At 42.1% G+C, this 23,561-nt stretch overlaps 1 protein-coding gene across 3 annotated transcripts in view; it reads left to right on the forward strand.

Moving 5' to 3' along the window:
• Window positions 1-4,639: 4,639 nt before the first annotated feature.
• The window catches only part of ROCK1 (Rho associated coiled-coil containing protein kinase 1), an 84,707-nt gene continuing 65,785 nt past the window's right edge, over window positions 4,640-23,561 (forward strand). For all 3 annotated transcript variants that reach the window (XM_074146287.1, XM_074146285.1, XM_074146286.1), the window contains exon 1: window positions 4,640-5,354. In XM_074146287.1, coding sequence (XP_074002388.1) covers window positions 5,262-5,354 — 93 coding nt within the window. In that variant the 5' untranslated portion in view covers window positions 4,640-5,261. The remainder of the gene's footprint in view (window positions 5,355-23,561) is intronic.

Consider the following 23,561-nt stretch of genomic DNA (forward strand, 5'->3'; position numbering starts at 1 on the left):
GAAAGATACTACTTTTGTTGACTCTATCCATGAGACATTCTCTTTTGATCTATTATATCCAAATGTCTTCTCTTACTATCAATTTTTATTGCCCAGATAATTACTATTCGACTTCTGTTCTAGTTCCTATGTTTTGCCTCATCCCGTAAGAACCAAGCTGCCTTTTTTCAGTGAGAGGACTAATATCTGTCACATCTCTTTGCTTTCTCTCTCCTCTTGGTAAGCATTTTAAATGTGTTGGCTGCTGGGAGCACCTCGCACCTCGAGCTTGCAGTCTGCGACTCCCTGAGGAGCCTTTTCAGTGGGCAGCGGAGCCCCCTGGGGAGGGGGTGACTTTATCATCACCGAAAGTCAGTTCAGTCAGTTCAGTCTGCACGAGCAGCCGTCATTCCTTGCCTGAAGTAGGCCTTTCCGTTGCACAGATGAGCTTTAGCAATGGTAAAATGTTTTGCCCAAGGGCTGGATTTGTTGACCACAGTCTTCATCTCGGAGCTTTGAGCAGTACTGGCCCGTGCTATTAGCTGTCCGCAGGACTAGAGCTGAGGCAAACCTGAGCCAGTTTTGTACGACAAACAAGGAGAGAGGGTGGTGGACCAAAGGCAGGCTCAACGTAACGCGATTTAACTGCTGTAGGTTTCACGTTGACTAAGTAGGAAGTTGAATGTGAAGGTAGATCACGCTTTGCTAACTTGGCCTAATATGGTGAGCAGGATACAGTCTCATTTCTGCCTTGTGTAACTCTTCTGAAGTCAGTAGTTACATCAGAAACTCCCGTACTCTGGCCTTTTCTCTCATTCCGAGAGTGTATGCCTTTTAGAGATGCACACTCAGTGACCTAGAAAATCTAGACGGCCTTTGACTTTATTACAAGCTCTTTCACTTATTTTTTCCTAGCTTTTTCGCAAGAGGATGGAGGTAACAGTACCTGCTCAGAGAGGGTCCAGCTAACACTTGCAGGGTGTTCCACTGCTCTGATGTCCTCGCTGTTTGCTCATTTCCTGAAACGGGCACTACTGAAACCTCTTATTATGCACAGTCTAATTTCTCTAACATACAAGAATGCTATTTACACGATAAACACTATTACACAGAGTTTTAGAGAAAGGCAATGTAGTAATTCTATAGTTTACTGATTTTCTGTTAATAGGAAATTTCAATCTCTGCCAAACAGTCAGCTCTTAAGTCAGTGTCAGTTTGTCATATTTGTATCACACTAAAGCAAGAGAATTTAAATATCTTACAAAATAGGCAGGACAACATGGATGTGAGGACTATGATTCCTGTTTTATTAAGGATTATCAGTTCTCCTGTTTACTAAGCATGGACATGAGCTTGCATAGAGACACTTTCCATCAGCTCAATGTTATCAGTTCATACACATGCGAAGTGATTTCCATGTCACTCAAGAAAAGCTAGCTCAATTACAAAATATGTGACATAAAAAATGCAGGAAGAAGAAATTACCTATTTTTAGTTTATTTTTTACTGGGAAGAAAAAAGAAACTAAAACATTGTGTTCAATGCACTGCGATTGGTTACCTAGGATGGAACTTTGTATGATTTCTAAGTGGCCAATGCTAGAAATAGGCCAAGTTCCTAAACATATAGAGACAAATAGTCTGACAGAAACTCGTGAAAATGGGCTTCAAGATCCAAGCACATTAATGAGCATCCACTGGGTTAGAAACTATTACATTACACTCTTAATTTACATGAGTACTCTATCACACCATACACTTAACCCATACCTGCTTTTAAAATTAGAATTTATTTTCCTTTTTGGTCTTTGTAGCCAAAGCCTGCCTTTTACGTTTTCAAAGCAGTGCTCAGGGTTTCCTAGACAGCTGGGTGAAGTACCTCCCACACAAATTCTATTCTATTCGAGACAGACAAACCAGCACTTTTAGTCCACCATAGTCATGAGAAAAGCTCCGTCTGACAGAAGTGTTTGAGACACACCGAGTTTGCAGGCAACTGAACACAAACACAGCAGCTGCCCTCACCACAAACACCGGCAGAGGTACTTGGGTGTACTCTTCTAGTGGCAAGAACCTTCACTAGCAAATAAATGTTTGAGTCTGGGCCTGTCCAACACCCAGCTCTCCTATCTCTGGGAATTCTCCAAGTTGCCAAGCAAATGGGTTGGTGCCTTTCTCCACTTACTGTGTTGAAGCTGGGCTGCTGTAAAAGAAGTAACGCAAAGGGCAAGTGAGAGTAAGACCCATGTAGCTTTCTTGCAGGGAGGCCTGCAGAGGATGAAGAAAGCTTTGCGTTTCCAGGAGCACCTATACGTTTTCCCACAGACACTGGATAAAACACGTAAGCAGCATCTGGAGCACAGCTCAGGATTGTGTCACCTTGGGCTTCCTCTTCCTTACTCTGCTACAGACCTCATGAATTTTGCATGCTTTACAGCAAGGCACTTCCTATCACCCTGCTGAGGCCTGGCATCGTCCCTGTATATGTTTTAATGCCCAAACAGGGTGCCTGAGAGCACTGCCAATTAGGCTCTGTAACCTTAATCTTGTTTAGTATGAGGACTGTTAGAAGCATTCTCCTTGTATTTTAAGAATTACTTGCTACATCATATATGAAACGATCCCAAACCTACACCCTGTAGCTTGCAGAGTACATGATATGTTCTCCTTGGACTGTGGTTGTTGAAATGGAACATCTGCATTTCCAAGAGCAACCAAACCCTCCGAATCAAAGGGCTGTGGTAATACCCAGCGCGAAATGAGTGAAAGTTAAGACAAGCGTAACATTGCTGTAGCATGTATTTTTGCTTTAACTGTACACACTTCTCATTAGAAAACAAAAGCAAAGATGCAGGCAGCTGCAGATGAGAAAAAGCAAAATGTGCAATGTCACTTCTTTTTTTCTTGGAATAAAGCTAGATGGCAATATCCAAGATCGAATAGCTCAGATTTCCTAGCATTTGACTATAGGTCATTTGTTTCTTAACCATTACTTTGAAAATAACTCATAGCACTAGCGATTCAGGTTTGCTACTAGCAACTGTTCAGTGACCAGAGATTAATGACTTGACATTCCCTACATAATTTTTACTGATCTTTGTAAAAATGCCGTTGCCATTTCTGGAACTGCAGTGGAAGTCAAAGAACTGAACCAGTACAGCGGCCTCTGTCCCATATTATTTGAAACCATTACTTTACTGGAGTTTCCTTATTTGAAGAAGCAGGCCCTGCTGGAGTCTGAGAGTAAGGTTTGAGCTAGAAACACCGAGACATGCCGCACGGGTTACATGTTTAACGCTGCATCTCTCTCCATTCTTTCCCAGTTAGGAGTGCTACCTTGTACGTGGCTCTCATCAGGACACACACTGGGATGCTCTGGGCTTCTGCTGTTGGGGAAAGCGGCCTCTCCTTCCCCGGGGCACACGGGGTCACCGTTGGAAAGGATCTCTGGAGGTCAACTTCTCCAGCACCCCTGCTCCAGCGGGGCAGCCGGCAGCCCGGGGCCGTGTCCAGCCGCCTTTTGAAGCTCTCCAGGGATGGAGACGCCAGAATCTCCCGGGGCACCCTGAGCGGGGTGATCTCGCAGCCACCTGCCCCCCCCTCCCACCCGCGCTGCGCAAAGCTCCCCGACGGCGGAGCCGGGCCCGCGGCGGTGACTGGGGGCCCGTGCGCGCAGTTCCCCTCAGAGGAAGCCGCGGGCGGTTCTGAGGCGCCTTCAGGGAGCCGGGGCGGACCTACGGCGGGCGGCGTCCTCCCGCGGCCCGCCGCCCGACCCCTGATTGAAACGGCCGCTTTTCCCGGGGCCCGTCGCTCCGCGAACGCCTCCGCTTTCTCTCCCCAGCGCTGCCGCCGCCGCCGCCGGGCTGTCAAACCCGTCCCCCCCCGGCCCCCCGCAGCCACCGCCCCTCCCGCCCTTTCCTGCCCGGGGCTCGCGGGCACGCGGCACGCGCGCGCCCCCTCCGACCGTTGAGCGGCGGCCGGCAGGGGCGAGCGGGAGAGGAACAGTGCCGGCGCGCGCGCATACCTCCTTCCCTCCTTCCCGCCCCCCCCCCATCCATCCCTGCCCGTGGCGGAGCCGTTCCCTCCGCGCATGCGCCCTGCACCTCCCTCCCAACCGCCTCTCCCCCCCCCCCCCCCCCCGGCTGTTCAAACAGGAAGGCGGACATGTTGGTGTCTTTCGCAGGTTTCCTCACAGCCGCCGCGGCCGGACCTTACGCTCTCCCCTCCCCTTAAGCCGCCTTCTTCCCTCCTCCTTCTCACGCCGCAACCTCGGGTTCGGTCCTGAAGTTGGTCCGGCGCTGCCGTCCCCTACCTGAGGCGTAGGAGTGGGGTGTGGGGGGAGCGCGGAGCCGGCGTTGGCAGCGGCGGGAGGCAGCGAGGAGCCGCCGGCGGCCGCCCAGCGAGGAAGAAGAGGAGAGAAGAAAGATGCTGTTGCCGTCGCTCCGCCGTTGAAGTGACTCGTCCCCTGCTCGCGGGGGGCAACTCGCAGCGGGGGCCGGGGCGGCCTGTGCGCGCAGCTGGCAGCCCTGCGCTCCCCGCCCGCCCGCCCCAGGCAGGGCACAGCCGAGGAGAGGGGCAGCCTCTCCCCCCGGCCCGCCCCGGGCTCCCTTGCTCCGTGCCCATGGAAGGACCAACCCCGCGGCGCTGAGACAAGCCGCCGAGAGGATTTTCCTACGGTTTTTTCTTTTCTCTCATTTTTGCCTTGTTGGTGTCCCAGCAGGCTTCTTCTTATTTTTTCGTTTTTTCTTTTTTTTTTTAATCTTTTCTCTTGTTGTCGTCGCTTTTTCTCCTGGTTTTCCGGAAGAAAGCTGCGCTTCGGAACCTGGCACCGACCCGCCGCCGCCGTTCCTGCAGGGCGAGGAGGAGGAGGAACCGCTACGCTGGCTCCCAGGGCGGCTTCCCCGGCTGGGAAAATGAGGTTGCTGAGACGCTGGGGCCCGAGTAGAGGAGGGAGGGAGAGGAAACCTGCTGCTGCTGCTGCGTTGTGAGCAGCCCAGGAAAGTGCGTGCGTGCCTGGAGGAGGGGGGAAAAGCAGCCCCGTGTCCCCCCCGCCCTCGCTGTGGACTCTCCTTCGATTTTTCTCTCCCCTTGGCGGGGCAGCCTGGGGAACTTGCCTCAGAAGAGACTTCTGTGATTGAAGAGATTTTGCAGGAAGCGCTCTTCAGGCTGGTGAAGGCTCTGTGGTTTCTCTTTTGTGCTCGCTCGTTCCTGTTTTCAACTTTTTCATTATTTTTTTAACCTTACTTTGCTCTGGAATAAGGGAAACTTTTTATCTCCGGAAACATGTCGACGGGAGAAAGTTTTGAGTCTCGGTTTGAAAAAATCGACGTGACTTTAAAGGACCCCAAATCCGAAGTGAACGTGGACTGTTTGCTGGTGAGTAGGGAGCGCCGATGGGCCCTCAGTCCCGTCTCCCCGAATTTCTTACCCTGTGGGACCGAATCTCGCACTCCCGGGCTGACTCACCACCCTCCTTAACTCCGCACTAGTGTGTTGTGTTTACTCAGCGTTGAGCTGAGGGTGCGTGAACGTCTCTGTGCAGGGAGAGCGGCTCTCATGCCAAGGAGGCGCCCGCCCAGTCCTGCCTCAGACTTGTCATCCCTCTCGCTTCATGCACCTTTCTTCTCTTCACCGACTGTCATAAGCGGCGGTGGACACTTTGTACAGAGGCGTAATTCGTGAGTGCCAGTCCTGTGTGTGAGCAGGAGATTGTAAATAACTTTGATATACCAATTCCCTCTTTTTTTTTTTTTTTTTTTTTTCCTTCCAAGAGTGAGGTCCTCTTATGTTGTGGTTAAGCAGTGCACCATTGACTTCAGCCTGTTTAGCGTTGAGGTTTGCAAATGTGAACTAATGACGTGTAAAACATAGCTCTAAGATGAATGTGCCCTTACAGGTGGGGAAATAGTCATGGTAGGGGTTTAAATGCATCTTAAACTAATTGGTGTGCGAGGCCTGGGATAGAGGGCTGCTTGCTTATTGTTTCCCTGCTTGATCATACCTGATGGTTCAGTGGTATGAACCAGTGCTGTCAGTGTTATAATTGCATCATAAGAAAGCAAACCATAACACTTCCTGACATAAAACCAACATCACTTGGTAGCTGACAAAAGTGGGTGGTATTTTAGTTTTGATTATAGAAAGTACCTCCATAAAGTGTATGCTAAATCCAGCCAATTTGTTTGGGATGTACCTGGGTACTTTGATATGCCTAGCGATGCTGGTAAATAGTAGCAAATTGTAATTTGTGCTTCTATGCTGAAGTAGAGAATTTCTTTTCTTTGTAGCAAGGGATAAAGGTTCTTTAGTATTTTTTTTTTTTCTCCTGGCTTTCTGTTGTCAGAGGAGAGCAAGTAAATTGAATTTGTTCCTAGTGTGAACCCTGACATTTGGGTTTGGGGGGGAAGGGAGGCGGGGGGGTGGAGGTAGTCGTTCTTCATCTTCTGCTGCATGGTTTTTAAGCAGAAAGCTTGCTTGAGTATAAGGTGGTGGAGAGGTGGAAAGAATCTAAGAGTCTTTACAAGTTCATGATATTGTGTACTCTGTTTAGCTTATTAATGATTTGTGAGCTTCTGAAGTGTTGACAGAGCCTTGTGGATGTTGTTGCGACAAAGGAAAATAGCACTGCAACTTCAGTTAACTTGCTTCTTTTGATCCAGTTTACATATCTGTCATCTTAGAACCACAGCAATGAGAAGAGCTCTGATGCTTAGGGTATACTGTGTCAATTTTGATAGCTCAAGACTACTGTCAAATCTGACTTTTTTTACACCCAGCTTCTGTTGATAGATGTCAAAAGTATAGATTCAATTAGGTGTCCAGAGCTTTATGTTAACCATGACTCAATTTGCTAGTGTGTGCTTTAATGCTGGCCATACTATGGGGACCTTCCTACAGTGATAGTAAAGAGATTGCAGGTATCACGCATGCAGTTGATAGTATCTTTAAACTGTATTCCTTCACCTTTTAATCAGTTTAAGGATTTGCCTTGTTTCAGGGACGAATTGCTATTTGGAGCTAAGCTGTAGTCTGGGAATGAACTTGTTGGGATGCTTCCTGTCATGCTTGTGTAAAGTTTTAGAACATGTGTTTGCACCCACATCTAAAGAATGTCCTTTAAAGTGACAGGTTTCAAAAATCTTCTGAGATTTTTTTGGGCATACCTTTGCGTATTCTTTTAAAGGCAGCTTCTTATGGTATAGTCACCAGAATTGTTTTTGGGTTTGTTTTGTTTGTGTGTTTTTGTTTTTTTTTTTTAAGCTAGACTTGTAAACTGTTCTTAAAAACTAATGCCAATTAAAGAGAGTGCTGCTTCTGAAGAAACAGGCTGGTAGGTTAACTTCGTATGTGTTTGGTTGTTGTATCAATCTCTCTGGTGGCTGGACTTTTACATTGTTTCATACCTCTCATCCTGAGCTGGTTCTTGTGCTCTTTTCTATGGAATTTAAGTATCCTAACACTTTCTCAAGAGTTTAAATTTTTTACGCTAGTTCTTAATGTGATGATTCACACTACAACCATCATTCTTGGCCCAAGGTACTATTTATGTATGAAATCCTTTGTAATCTGTGTGGATATGTTTTTAAGGAAGAAAAGCTCAGGTGTAGGTGTAATCAATCTATACTTAAAATATCTTCTAAGATGAACATCCTGTTCCCCTCCCCGCAGTCCCTGATTAAAGAGGGAGACTTGTCGGGCTCTAGGCCTGGTACACTTAGAAGAAAATAAAAACAAGTTTTTATGATCAGTCTACATACAAAAAAAAATATTAAAACCTTTAAAATCTAAACCTCTTTTTCCCTGTGATTAAAGTTGTGAATTGATGTTGTTTATAATAGCTTTCATTTTTCCAGAGCAAAGCTGTTAGCTAACTGTGTGGTGATATATGAGTAACTGAGACACTTTAAATTCAACATCTGATATCCTGTACATGTAGGCTTAAAATACTGGAGTTCCTTTAGATTCAAGAAACATATTTTTTTGGCTCTGTGAAGAAAAGTAGCAGCAATGGCCTTGGCTTCTCTTAGGATGGTTTTTTCCTCTTTAACTTCGCTTAATTTTGCTTCTATTCTTAATTTTCTTCCCCATCAATCTGTAGCCCTTGTAGACTAAAAGGCAGGCATAGAATAACTTTTAAGTTGGTTTTGTAACCATTTTGGTTTCTGTAAATGTCATAAGCTAGTATGTTCAGTATGCTAGAAAGATTCTGAATTTATATATGAAGTAGCATGAGAACACTAAGAAAAGAAGATGGGGTTGGGGGGGCTGATACAAAGGAAGGTGTGTTACCATTTCAGGAAGGTGTGGGAGAAGAGTGTTGACAGCAGAGCAGGCGGAAAAGACACACTGAGGACTATATAACTTCAATTTACATGCTGCAGGAAGGAAATTTCATAAAGAGCAGGAGAGAGATGTGTTTATTTTTCCTGTTTTCTCTTATGCAACTCTAATAAAAACAGAGCAAGAAATTGGACTAAGTTGCAACTGTCTGTAACTAAACTTGTTGGTTTCTTGGGGGCTTCTGTGCACTTGATTTAGTGCAAGGCTGGGAGATCTTAGATAGACTTTGGCCTCCTCATGGCTCATCAAAAAAGCCTAAGTTCGGTGTAAAGCCTGTGCCACAGTATAATGTAGTGCTTTTTTCTCAAAATATCAGGTACTAGGAGTCCTACAGTCCTAAAAAGATCTAATAAGACTGTGAAGGCTGCATTAGATAGGTAGTCACACTCTAGGATGTGTAATGATCAGATACTGGTGAATACCGTAGAAGTGATAAGTAGAGCCAAAGGCAATGTAAGTAACTAGCTATTAAATTGAGCTTAGTGTCTCATTAATGGTATTAAGTAGTGGAACGCAGTATTCAATGAGCATACTTCTACAACAGTTTTGGAATAGAAACAAATTTCTTATTCCTCTGTGTTTCTTACTAAATCCCTGGGGTTTGTGGGCTTCTAGTTTTTGTAGAGTGGGGAGAGGGGGTGTAACAGGTGAATGGATGGGGGGACATCTTGACGTGAAGCTGTGTATGCTTGTTATTCAAAAATAACTAATAAATTTTCATGAAAATGCTTTTTGGTACTCTTTGCTCTGATAATAACTCACAAAGGGTCTTTTCGTGTTTTATCTAGAGACTTGAGTAACTCAGTTAATTCAAGTACTCAGCCAATTACTTGAGTAGTTCATTTTTAAAACTTCAGACTCTTGATGGTCTTAATCTTCAAAGATGTCAAATGTTTCACTTGTTCAGCAGTTTGGCTTCAAATTAACTGACAGCAGTAAACACTGTATATGACAAACTCGGTTTACCTAGCCTTAAGAGGTTTCCTTTTTTGTTGCACCAAAATTACACAAGTACAGAGCTTGATTGACCTGTTTTTCCTAGGTCTATTTTCTATGTCGTATTTAGCTAGATGAATTCATGTTCATCTGTTTTTTTATAGGAAAAGGTGAGACAATCACATCCTCTTTGGAATTTGGAGTTGTAAAGCTCTATCATCTCTAGACCTTTTTTCCCCATCTGCTTAAATTGTTAGAAAGCATTTCTGAAGACCTTATTGTCAGGGATTTGGTTAAAAAAAAAAAAAAAAAAGAGAGTAAAGACTCATACCTTTACTTCAGAAGTTCTTATCTATCAAAGTAACTGTCAAAAATCACCATCACTGAAACTATGTTAACTGTGCTCTTAGAATCTGAGTGATAAAATGCCGGAGAAACTTGGTATCTGAGAATCTTGCTTGTTTGCTAATGAAGCTCATGCATAAAAACAGAGTGTGAACATTTGCAGAGTGTCAACTTCAGAATGCTGTAAGTTGTCTGGAGGTAGTTCAAAATAAGGGGAAATGTAATGATTGACTAAATCTCCTTGGACACATTTCTGCTGTTCTTTAGATCAAAATGCAAGGTCCTGGGCTTGAGTTTGGATAATCACGAGTATCATTACAGCCTGGGTGTTGAAAGGATTGGTTGCAGCTCTGTGGAGAAGGACTTGGGGATATTTGGAGAGAACATCTGAATATTTCTGTCTTCTGATAGAGAGAGACTCTTTACTAGGGCCTGTAGTGACAAGACAAGGGCCAGCGGTTTTAAACTGAAGGAGGGTAGATTTAGACTGGACATAAGAAGGAAGTTTTTTACTGTGAGGGTGGTAAGACACTGGAAGAGACTGCCCAGAGAGATTGTGGATGGTGCATTGCTGGAAGTGTTCAAGGCCAGATTGGACAGGGCTTTGAGCAACCTGGTCTAGTGAAAGATGTTGTTGCCTATGGCCATGGAAGTTGGAACTAGATGATCTTTAAAGGTCCCTTCCAACCCAAACGATTCTGTGAGATTCTATCTAAAATAAGACTTCTGGCTGACTTAGAAATGTAATTCTGTCTTTTCAAGTTACCATATCCAAGTTTTATATGCAAAACCAATTATAATTGCAGGTTAATATTGCCTGCTTATCCCTAAGAATTATGAAATGTATAGGTTGATGTGAAATTAATGATAAAATGTGTAACTTAGTATGTTAATCAAAGGTTAAATGTAACTCTAAGTTGGCTTTGGAAATGCAGTATTTTGGTGGATTCTCATTTCATGTTGCACCTCTTAGAAGACTTTTTTAATATTCTGTAATCCTTTGGAGAGTTAACAGTAGAGATAAGGCTGTCAAAATGTTAGCGTTTGGTTCACAGTGTATGGTAGGTTCTATACAGGAATAACAGTTATCTTAGCCAATTCTTCTGCTCATAAAACTGGAGGCTGTAGGAATGTAATTATTTTTTCCCGTAAAAATTTTTAATCAAGAACGATAATAGAAAGTTGATGTTAAGACACGTTTCAACAAGAGGATTAAAAAAAGAACCTAAAATCCCATAGTAAATTATAAATGCTCTTATCAAGTAAAAATATTTGTAAACAATGTCCTTTACCCTGGCAACTGTGGAGTGTTTTTGTTTTTTGGGGGTGGTGGGAAGGAAGAGGGAAACACCTGGAATTTGTTTGTTAGACAAAGTGAAAATCAACCTGTTGGTCTGTAAATCTTTGAGGACAAAGATAGCTTCATGAGCCGCTATTGAGAACCTAATAAATACTTAGAAGCACTGTGAGCAGATGATACTGGTAGCTGCACAGTTGCTGTTAGCAGAATTCCATAGGACATACTTTAGTACTACATAAAATGAAAACCTTTTTTAGGTCTCTTACTAAGGAATACTGAGATGTTTGTCTCGATACAGGATGTTTATCTTGAATTTGAGAGGTCCCAAAGCATGTCATTAAAAAAGTCTATATTTTTGTGGATGTTGCTTGATGCTATTTATCAAAACCCCTTTGTTATCAAGAAATTGCAGTTCCAAGTGGAGATACTGAAAAACTGAACTTCCTTCCTTGAGAACAAAATTAGAGAATGGTTGAAAACTATTCTGTCTTTGCCTTAATTTGTCCAGTCATTCAAGCAGCAATAAGTCAAAGGAGTGACTAAACAATATTGGTAAAACTGTAAGCACTATGCAGACAACACCCAGTTATAGCTCTTTTAAGATAAATGCGAATAATACTATCTTTTAGCTTTCTCGGTAGTCTGCTGTGAAATAAACACCTGAATTAATGATGATTGAACAAGAGCTGAGACTTGATCTTTGTGAAGAAGAAAAATGTTTTGGAGCTCTTGTTGTCCATAGTGTTTCACTCTGCTGCGACAATTGGATCTCCTGTTGTGTAATCTCAAGTCAGGTTTCTCCTTGGGCTTTTCAGTATTGAAACAGCATCAGCAGAGTATAACATGCTGTGGTGCATCTTTAGTTAAAGCAGTCTAGCTACTGTCTAGATAAGCGGCAGTTGCTTGGTCTGGTTAGCTACCTGTGCTGCTAGGGGAGAACCGGCACAGAAGGTACCAGCTTCTAACTGGAACACAGGTCGAAGTCTATTCTGATACTCAAAATCTTGAAAAGGTTGGCTTTAACTAACTGAAAGATTGCCACTCCCTGTCAATATTTATACAATACAAACTGTCATGGGGACAGTATGTAAGATCTCTTTATTAATAAAGTCCTAATTTAAATCCAACTGCTGATTTCTTTATTTTCAGCTTTCCCTTTTAAATTTCTTATATGCATTCGTTTTTCTGCTGCTTTTATAGAGTTGAGAAATACATGAGGGTTTTCTTAGTTTCTTTTCAGTTGCATGGTCTGAGATGATGCAAAGACCTCATGCTTGGAAACCTCTGTAGAAAACACTACATGAACTAAGGCTTTATTTTGGACTGTAGGTTGAAACTACCTAAATGAGTTTCTAGTTTGTGTGTGTCTGGGCTACAGAACTTATAATTGATCCGGAAACACAAGTGGAATTGTGTTGGAACTTGTTTTTTCCTACAGATCTTCATGAGTCATAATATTCACTTAAAAAAAATATGGCAAACAAATCCTCAAATTCTAACAGTTATGCAAATATTGAGTAACTGTGTCTTTATCTTTTTTCTCTTAAAGCTGCATCGTATTCAGATAGTGCTGCATCTGAATACAATGCATTAAATTCTAAGGTATGAATATATTCAGAGGAACACTGATACTTCCTCATAAGGTCTATTGATGTTAAATATCTACATATAAAGTGTATTAATACAAGATGGCTATTTTCCCATGCAGTCACTGACTGCTATGAAAATACTGTTTCTGTGGAGGTTGGACTTCTTTTTTAGCAAATAAATAATGACCAAAAAAAAAAGCCCTGACTGCACAAAATTAAGTATGTCATCTGGAATGCACTTTCCAAAGAAGAGGCCAGAAGCTTCTCCTGACATTTGGAAATTTCAGCTAGGAAATTTTCCCTGTTTTGTGGTTGGGGAAGTTATGTTTTTCAGAAGATGGTTGGTAGGACTTGTACTATAGCTGTAATGTTTATTTCAAATGGGAAAACGTGAAGGATGGTCAGGGTATTCACGTCATACTGATAGATGATGGTACACTTAGTATTCCAAGGAATTGGAGATTTTGAGACAAAAACAGGTTCTTCATGTACATATTTTGATTAGAAGCGTCTAAAGAAAACTCAAGAAGTTGTTTCTTCTTTCTAAATCAGTTACTTTGGAAGATGATTTGTATGTCTGCCTTTTGAATATTTAATACAATGTGCACAGTGACAGTAGTATTTAGTTGGGTACAAGTGGTCGTTATTTCATAGAATGATTGAGGCTGCAAGGGACCTCTGGAGGTCATCTTATCTAACCCTGTTGCTCTGGCAGGCCTACCTAGAGCAGGTTGCCCAGGATGGCTTTTGAGTATCTTGAAGGTGCTAAACTTCACAGCCTCTCTGGGCAACCTGTAATTTTCCCCTTCTCAGCAGTGCATTTACTTGGTTGAGTCTTTGTAGCAGAGCATAAAATTCACCAAAATTAAATAGAAAATTCATCAGTACTCATTTTGCATTTATTTGCAGAGTTCTCTAAGTGTTTTGGTCTTAGCTTGATCAGTAAACCTCTTTGTAACCCAAATAATTTTCTGAAAGGCATCTGCCACAGTAGACCAGGGGAACTTTCTGTATGGTGTAATCGTAGATTTGGAGATTTTAAGCATAAGGGTTTGTATGTGAGGAGACAGTTGCTGTGAATTGGTAAGCTCATTAAGCTTAATTTGTGACTGCAGTTGAAACAGATTAGGTGTAGAATTTTTCTGTTGGAGGAAGCATTGCTCTGATGTCTACTTTACAACTCCAGGAATGCCACTTCAGTTTTTCAGGGTTCTGAACCTTGGTAGCATTGTATTTTCTATATTTGTGTATGTATATCATTCTCCTTCTGACAGACAGTGAGGGAGGCTGGGTAGGACTTTCTTACTGGCATGGCAATGGGGAAGACTTTTTGATACTGATGGGGCAGGAACCTGTCCCTGGGAGTTAGGTGAAGCAGCAGGAGGAGATACTGCCTGTGGTAGAAGCTGAAGTGCAAGGTGTCAGTACAACAGGCACCATCTTGGAGTCATAGAATGGTTTAGGTTGGAAGGGACCCTAAAGATCATAGAGTTCCAACCCCCCTGCCATGGGCAGGGGCACCTCCCAGTAGACCAGGTTGCTCAAAGCACCATCCAGCCTGGCCTTGATCTTCATGGAGTATGGGTGACAGAGTCCAGCATGTTAATTCCACCATTCATATCTTAAGACCACCTTTGAGTACAAATGTGGAGTGACTCTATGTTGAGGTATTTAAGAGGGGAGGAAGCCAGGAGATGATAGTGTAAAATGTATGGGGAGGAGCGAGACTGAAGGTAGGGCAATGAATTTGTGCTGTTTATACTTGCCCTATGCCTTTTGACAGATGCCAGGTTGCACAGAACAATACCAGGCAGGACATGAAGCTGTAGTTGAAAATAGAGGCAATACTGGTGCTTTGCAACTTTGTCTTGATATTATGCACTACTGTCAGTGCTAGAGGTGGAATCTTAGAGTTTCCTCATGCGGCCTTCTTTGTTATGAAATCTTATTATACCAATGTATTATTACGCTAATCTCTTCTTAGAAAGTAGCTTTGGTTGTAGGCACACAAAGAATCCTGTCAGTATTAAGCTGAGAGAATTTACTCTCCCCTTGCAAAGAGGAAAGGTTCTTCTGCCGCTCCAATCTACCTAACACTTTATTTATTGCTCTAATAAATCTTCTGTTAGCTGCTGTCCTCCTCCTTAAGCTCCAGTTACTACTAAGTTCAATGGCAATTAAACAAACGATTGCCAATGTACCAACGATATACTTTGTTTTAGTCTTGGGACCATTCAAACCTGCTATTACACGCTATATATCCTCTTTTGTAGGAATACAAGGCCAAAAATGGTGCCAGCCAAATGGTAGACTTATTAGGACTTGAAGTTTTTGCTCTGCTAGTATTGGCAACAATTGTCGTGGCTTTTGAAACGGGCTGTTGTTGTCAACACTAGCAGAGTGAAGGTGCTGACAGAAATAACAAAATGCCCATTAAGGCCTACAGAGCGAAAGCTGAACTATTGATGTGATTGTGTGTTTTGTTCGGTTGGTTTTTCAGTTGTGCTTTTCTGGGGTTTATTTCAGTATGCTGGAATTGGAGATGTCATTAAGAAGCGAAGCTCTCTCCGTAGAGAATAGATTAGTAAACTTCCTGGAAGAGTTTTTGTCTTCTGTCTTTTACTAACATGCTTGTGGCTATTTTCAGCCTTTCTCATACCACGCAAACTGTCTGGTGCATGTGGTTTCTGCATGTAGCATGACCTTAAAGTGTTTGGAGATGCTTTTGTCTTGTAAAAGCAGACAGTTCGAGAAATCTTCAGAACTAGTCACATTGTGGTTCTGAAACAAGCTGTGAAGGCTCTCGTTAGGAAGACCATATTCCTGAGAATTCTGGGTTATGTATCTAAAGAATAGAGTTGTAACACAAAGAATGTCTTTTAGCAAGTAACTTGCATACTCAGGGCAGTCCATTGATTCCACTTGGCAGATTGGATTGGAGTAAGGAAAGGACTAAAAGTCTTTCTTGCTTTTAATTCTTCATGAGTGTAAGGTCAGAGGAGTCTTTGAAGTTTTCTCCTATTGTTTCTTTTCTGTTCTAAAATCCCTTCAGGCTCTCATAACAAAGCTTTTGTCCTTTTAATGTGATTGTATACATAACACTACTTTCATCAGTAGTTTGGACTTGAGATGTAATCAAAGATGCTGTTTAGAGGAGAAATTGGAGCCTTATGATGCTGGTGCTGCTGGAGCTGCTTCGGTTCTGGGACTGCAACTGTAAATGACTCCTATGTAATTTTCTGCCTTCTGTACAATTGATTCTGGCCAGCATCAGGGAAGAGTTGGGATGGCTGCATTGTTCTTGACCTTACCCTTTCTTTTGATCATGACAACCTCCTCTTTTAGCTCCTGGCAAAAAAGGGAGTCAGATCAAGTTCACCTTCATATAAAGAATAGTTTCTATCATAGTTCTTGATAAGTTAATGGGAAGGAAGGGTCTGAGAATGAGGAATTCTAGGGGAAAGAAAAAAGGATTTTTTTCATATACCTTTTTTTCATTGCATTTTGACAGAGTCATAGACATGGTCAGGAATAAAAGAAAGTGTTGGTTAAAACCATGTATTTGTAGGTTGGGAAGCTTCTTCTGAAGTGGAAGGGAGTAGGAACTTAATTTTTTAATTTACGATTCAACCAGAATAGGCAGCTGAAGATTTTCCGTCAAATCAGGCTGTTTTGTGCAAAGTTGACTAACTGTATCAAGTAGGACTCTTTCGCTTTCTTTCTCGTGTGTTTCAACATCAGCAGACTTGCCTTCCAATGGTGTTGCATTACTCACATTTTGTGGGAGGAAATAACAGTACCCAACAAAAGTGTATTTTATAAACAAGTTGATGAACTAGTAAGCTTTCTGCTGCAAGAGGAATTATCAGTCAAGTCTTTACATTTAATTTTAAAAATTTGTCTTATGAAGTGATGGATTAGCAAAAGTGAAAAAAAATGAAACATGGTAATCATGGAATTGTCAGAGTTGGAAGGGACCTCTAGAGATCATCTAGTCCAACTCCCCTGCTGAAGCAGGATTGCCTAGAGCACATTACTCAGGACTGCATCCAGGCGGGTCTTGAAAATGTCCAGAGAAGGGGACTCCACGACCTCCCTGGGCAGCCTGTTCCAGGGCTCTGTCACCCTCACCGTAAAGAAGTTTTTCCTCATATTTAAATGGAACTCCCTATGTTCCAGCTTGTGCCTGTTGCCCCTCGTCCTATCGCTGGGAACCACTGAAAAGAGTCCGGCTCCATCATCCTTCAACCCACTTTTTAGGTACTTGTAAACACAGATAAGGTCTCCCCTCAGCCTTCTCTTCTCCAGGCTAAAGATCCCCAGCTCTTTGAGCCTTTCCTCGTAAGGGAAGTGCTCTAATCCCTTAATCACCTTTGTTGCCCTAGGCTGGACTCTTTCCAGTAGTTCCCTGTCTCTCTTGAACTGGGGAGCCCAGAACTGGACATAGTATTCCAGTTGTGGCCTCACCAGTACAAAGCAGAGGGGGAGAATGACCTCCCTCGACCTACTGGTCACACTCTTCCCTGTGCACCCCAGGATCCCATTGGCCCTCTTGGCAACAAGGGCACATTGCTGGCTCATGGATGGTTTACTCTCCACCAGGACCCCCAGATCCTTCTCCTCAGAAGTGCTTTCCAGAAGATCCACCCCTAACTTGTATTGGTGCCTGGGGTTCTTCCTCCCCAGGTGCAGGACCCTACACTTGCCCTTCTTGAACCTCATTAGGTTCTTCTCTGCCCAGCTCTCCAGCTTGTCCAGGTTGCGCTGGATGGCAGCACAGCCCTCTGGAGCGTCAGCCAGTCCTCCTAGTTTGGTATCATCAGTGAACTTGCTGAGGATACACTCTGTCCCCTCGTCCAGGTCATTGATAAATATGTTGAACAGGACTGGGCCGAGTACTGACCCCTGAGGGACACCACTGGTTACAGGCCTCCAACTTGACCCTGCTCCATTAATTATAACCCTCTGAGTCCTGTCACACAACCAGCTCTCAATCCACCTCACTGCCCCCTCATCTAGGCCACACTTCCTTAATTTTCTAATGAGGATGTTATGGGAGACTGTGTCAAAAGCCTTGCTGAAGTCAAGGTAGATGACAACTGCTGCTCACCCCTCATCCAGCCATCCAGTTATAACATCATAGAAGACTATCAGATTGGTCAAGCATGATTTACCCTTGGTAAATCCGTGTTGACCACTTCCAATAACTTCTTGATCTTGAATGTGTTTGGAGATGACATCCAGAACGAGTCTCTCCATTGTTTTCCCAGGGACAGAGGTGAGTCTAATTCACCTGTAGTTCCTTGGGTCCTCCTTGCCCTTTTTGTAGACTGGTGTGATATTTGCCTTCTTCCAGTCCTCAGGCACTTCTCCTGTTCTCCAAGACCTCTCAAAAATGGTGGAGAGTGGCTCAGCAATAACATCTGCCAGTTCTCTCAGCACTTGTGGGTACATCCCATCAGGGCCCATGGACTTGTGTATGTCTAGTTTGGCCAAGTGGTCTCTAACCCAGTCCTCCCAAAAAGAGGAAAAGTCTTCCTCTCTCCAGACCGCCCCCCTTGTCTCCAGGGGCTGGGTTATGAGTATTTAAGAATTATTTTCAGAAGTACTCTGATGTTTTCACAGAATATATTTATTTTCTTGGAGGAGTTGGAACCAACCTTTTTCATAACAATGGAAGAAGGCGCAACCTTCTTTTTTTTTTTTTTTTTTTTTTTTTTTTTGCAAGTAACTTGCAACTTTGAGCTAAAGCTCATACTTAAGATTAGGCAATCTCCTGTAGATCTTGCTTGCCTCGGAATTGCATCATGATAAACAATTGTTTTTCAGGTATAATGAAGTGCAGCTTATTCATCCTAGAGCTATACAAATAAGCTGGTTTATTAGTTAAGCCTCCTTTCTTCATCTAGCAGAAAGTGGAAATGGTGTTAACCAAAAGAGCTCATGCTTAAGTTGGACAAGATACCTGTGTCCTCAGCTCTGCAAAAGACAATCATTTAATTTCTTAATTTTTCAGGGGGATGCCTGTTATCAAGATCTCATGTTCTTCACTGTTCAGATCAGTTAATTTCTGTTTCGTTTCTACTCCAGAAGAAGTAAAGAAGTAATCAAGTTCTGATACAAAGAGGAGGAGCGACTAATTGGGCAGATGACAAAAAAAATAGTTGTCAGTAATGCCAGTCCTGTCTATTCATAGACTCTTGAGTTAATTCTTAAATTTGTGCAGTAGATATTTGCCTACCATAAGTTACTTCATTCTTAACAGTTTTAAAAAATTCCCAGATAAAATAAAATGGATAAACTCAATTTGACTTTGGTAATTAAACAAGCAAAAGTATTTAAATAGAATGACTGACTTTCCACAATCAGAGAAGTTGAAATCAAAGTTGGTGTGCCATGTTATCCTCTTTTCTCCTGCTACTTAGTAAATGAAATATCAACAAGCAGGGACCATCAGTGCAGTATCAGACTGTGATATTGTCCTTCTGTACTTTTGAATATTCCTAACTGCAGAACACAAAACAGGTTTCACTTACGGGGCAGTGGTAGGGTACGAGAACCAAAAAAAAATGTGCTTTTTGTAGAAGGAAGTCTTGTCTGTCCATAAGAGATAAATACAAATATGAGGTTTGGAAAACAGGCAGAGAAATTAGGAAGATTATAATTAAAGGTGATTTTGGCATTGGGATTTTTTGTTTGGCCTATGGTGACTTAAGTCAGGGCTTCCTTATTTCTTCAGGCTTTTTGTGAGAGTGTTTTGAATTTCTATTTCCTGTATCTAAAATAAGGAAGTACTTTCCTCCACACACCCTCCCCTCACCCCCACCCCCCTCCACAGATTTGTGGGTTTGATGGTGTGGAGGCAAGCTACTGTTTTTACTCTTCATGAGAGGTAGGGAAATTTCACTGGTAGTACCATGGTGGTTTTGAAAAACAGAGATCAAGCTTCAAGCACACGTGGCAAATATCAATGACCAAAAAAACCTCCACAAGAAGACTTTTTAAAGTTAAGTGGAAAGGTATGAGTCTGTTTATAACATACCAATGAAGATGCAATGTTAAACTGTGCTATTTTAATATAAGCCCTTGCTTTCAGATTCTTAAGTGTTCTGAGTTGTATTTTCGTTAGTTACAGATGTTCCCACAGATAAATAGGGAAACTAATTTATCTGAACATAGACTTATGACTGCAAGATACTGTTTTTAAGTAAAGAAAATTAATTTCTCTGTATTAGTGTATATTAGTACACAAGCCTAAAAATTACTTTGCTTCAGTAAACTAATTTTTTACAATGCCTCAACTTTTTTAGTAGCATGGAAACTTTGCTGTTTATGATGTTCGTTGGTCTGTGCATAGACCGTGTGTATGGATTTGTTGTATTTTCTAGGGGAAAAATGGGAGACAAATTAAGAGGAGATTTGTGAAATTTGATGCTTTTTGTGGAGAAAATTCAGTACTGCCTGACTGTTTGAGCTCTGTTGTGCACGTATATGAAGCTGTTAAAATGAAAATGTATGCATTTTAATGCAGTTAAACTCAAATATTGTCCAGCGCTCAGCTGGTAATGCTGAGTAGTATAACAGGAGGCTGTTCCTGTTTGCCGTAGTTTCCAGTGGTGTAATCACTAGAGGAAAGGTGGAAAGATCACTGAAATGTTCCATTGACCTAAATAGTTTGAGGGTTGTAATAAATAAAGTCCACTAGTTCTCAGAAACAATTCTCTTTCTTGTTAGCCCTACATATTGAGTAGGTGGTGTTTTCCTACCTTAAGGAATTCACATGCAACTACTTACTTCTGAAGATGTGCTTCATAAGTTTCCAGGAAAGCATTTCTGTGAAAAGCTTCATTAATCACTTGAGATCATCATTGAATAAATGGGTTGGCTAGAAAGAAAAGATTTATGTTCAGTACTTTCATTGTACTTTATGTATATACACACATGTGACAAAAAAAATATGAAGTCCTGACATGCATTTTCCTTTAAAAAGAAAAACACTGCAAATTCCGTTGAAGTATTCTAAGTGTCAGAATAATTCATAGGAGTTGTTTTCAATACTCAAATTACAGTTTTCTGCTCCAGATTTTGTTAAAGGGAACTGTGATAAGAATATTTCTATATCCTGTGTGATGACACCAAAATGTCACAAGGAATTATCTGCATAAAGTTTGCTAATATGTAGTTGAATTCGAGCTAATTTTGGTGAGACATCAAATATACTGTTTTAAAAATATCTCAAAAGATCTCTTGGTGGTTGGTGTTTTTTGCTTGGGCTGGCAGCTTGTCACAAGTAGGGTCTTCCAGGGATGGATACTGGGCCTCATACTTTTCAACATCTTCATAAAGAAGATGATGGGATTGAAAGCACCCTCACCAAATTTGCTGATGACACTAATGTGGGTGGTGAGGTGGACATGTCAGAAGGGAGAGCCATCTTGCACAGAGTCCTGGAGAGGCGGCAACAGTTGGCAAGTAAGAACAGTATGAAGCTGAACAAAGACAAGTGCAAAGTCTGGCACCTGGGATGCCATAACCAGAGAGTTTTGGTACAGTACAAGTTTTGGTCTGTGTGGCTGGGCAGCAGTCCTGCTGGCTGGGGGGTCCTGGTGGACAACAAGCTGAACGTGAGTCAGCAGTGTGCCACTGCAGCAACAAAGGCTAACTGGATCCTGGACTGCATCCCCAGGGATATTACCAGGAGACATGGAGATGTCATCATTCTACTCGGTGCTGGTCAGGTCCCACTTGGAGTGCTGGGTCCAGTTCTCGTTCCCACAATTCAAGAAAGACACAGGCAGACTGGAGAGAGTCTGAAAGAGGGTTGCAAAGGAGAATCTGCCTTTTCAAGGAAGACTGAAGGAGTCTCCCTGGAGAAGGCTTGAGGGGACCTCATCACAGTATTCCCACACTTAAAGGGCGGCTACAAAGAGGATAGATGCTATCTTTTCACAAGGAGCCACATGGAGAAGACTGGGGCAATGAGTACAAGCTGCACTGGGAGAGGTTCCCTATCTATAATAGAAATTTTTTACAGTGAGAACAATCTGTAAGAACCTCCCCAAGGATGTGGTAGAATCCCCATCATTGAAAGTTTTCAAGATTTGACTGCTCGATAATCTCATCTAGGCTCCCTTTTCCATGAAAGGTTGGACCGGGTGACACTTGAGGTCCCTTCCAATCTGGGTATTTCTATGGTTCTCTGATTCTCAAGCTTTTGAGAAAATACCTGTACAAGTGTTTGACTGATTGGTTTTCCTCTTGTCTTTAGTTCCTAACTTTTGTTTCAAAACATCAGTGAAGTTCTTGAATCAGTGCAACAATGTGTTTGCAGCAGTGCTAGTTAAGCACCGACTAATTACATACACTGTGTACAAATTGCTTTCTCAGCTGTAGCTGTCAAGGTCCTATTTTCTGAGGCGACACTATACAGGATATGATAACTGTGCAGAGCAGCCCAACATTCGTGTGATTTGTCTTCTAACATCAGATCCGGTCAGAATAATAAAAAAAGAAACAGTCTTAAGGAAAAAAATCTTTAAATCTAATAGCGTGAAGAGATGGAGGAAACTCAACCACAGAATGCACACACAACAAATCTAATTTCTAAATGGACAAAAGGATAAACTACTGCTAGATATTTTCTTAAATATTTTTAATCCTAAATGACAACTGTAAGTCGCAATTGTGTCTGAATTTAAAAAAGAAAAACAATAGGAAAAGCAGCTTCTGTAGAGTTAATTTTTTCTCTTTGTGACATTTCATACCTTTCAAGTGAAGGTAAACTCTGTCTGGAAGGAGGAAAAAAATATTCTCAAGATTTAAACCAGCAAGTTCAAATTATCCCTTTAGGTTGGGAAAAGCTCTTCGCTGAGCTAAGAGAAACTTGCAAGATGATGAGGAGCTAGTAGGAGTTTTTACGCACTCAGTTGGTTTTCTCTCATGATGGCTTCAGGTGAAAAGTTGCTCAATTAGTTTGTATTTCTCAAATTAAGAATTAGCATAGAATAAAGTCTTCAGTAAATGGGATGTAATTCTTTTTCATGAGTATTCATACGTATATGCCTTTTAAAATTTATCTTATTTTTGTTTTGCGTTTTTCGGGGCGGGGGAAGTGGGGTGTGTGTAACATAATTAATAGCAGGAGATGTATTAGATGAAATAAAAATGCATCAGAAAAAATCAATGCAAAGAGCAAATCAAATTCCAGCTACTGCTTTTGGTCTTTTCTGGGTTGCAGTTATGTAAGGCTATTGGCATCCTCCGTTCACTTTTGAAGAAAGAGGCTGCTCCAACATCTGCTCTGCCAAGTGGGCAAATTCAAGCACTGTTACTGTGGTGTGGCAAGAAAAAGAGGTTACCTCAGGATATCTTTTAGTCATCCTTTTACCATTAGCCTTCTGTTTGTATTTCAACTAGTTCAGAATACAGTGTGTTGGTGGTTGACTCTTGACAGAACTATAATATGTTATTATCAACTTTGCCATTCTTAAGATCTTACTGCTGACTCTGACATACTTATTGATGGCTTTGGCATTTTGGTAATTCAAAATCAAAATGTGTTTTTGCCGTGCTATGGAACAGTGTTTGGAACCAGAGTGAGTTAAGTTGTAGGATGTTCAGAATTTCGGTTGTAAAGACTATCTTTTACATAGAAACAACATGCAAGCATTTAGAACTACTCCACTCAGCTCTTTTTCTGAAATTTCTTGCTCTTGTCTTCTGGACAGCCATGAACTTTTGTATTGGTTTTCAGAAGGAATAACTTGTCTGTGCATAGATGGGTTTGCTTTGACTCAAAGTTAACCTTCTGCTGTATTCTTGTTTCCTTACAGCAATATGTACAAAAAAGAGGTCTAGTTAACTTCTATAGCAGAGTTTACTTCTGTGCCAGTGGGTTTTGTTTGAATACCACAAAAGTGTTTTCCTAATTTCCCCTTAAGTCTCTGAGCCTGCCTAAGTCTGTTGAGTTATAAAATGACCACGGTTGGTAACAAGTATCTGTTTCCAAGATGGCTGTTTACATGCATGTATTTATGTAGTTCTTCAGAAATTGGCTCTGTGGTCCAGCAGTGA

Source organism: Numenius arquata, chromosome 4, assembly GCF_964106895.1.
Source record: "Numenius arquata chromosome 4, bNumArq3.hap1.1, whole genome shotgun sequence".
Taxonomy (NCBI): domain Eukaryota; kingdom Metazoa; phylum Chordata; class Aves; order Charadriiformes; family Scolopacidae; genus Numenius; species Numenius arquata.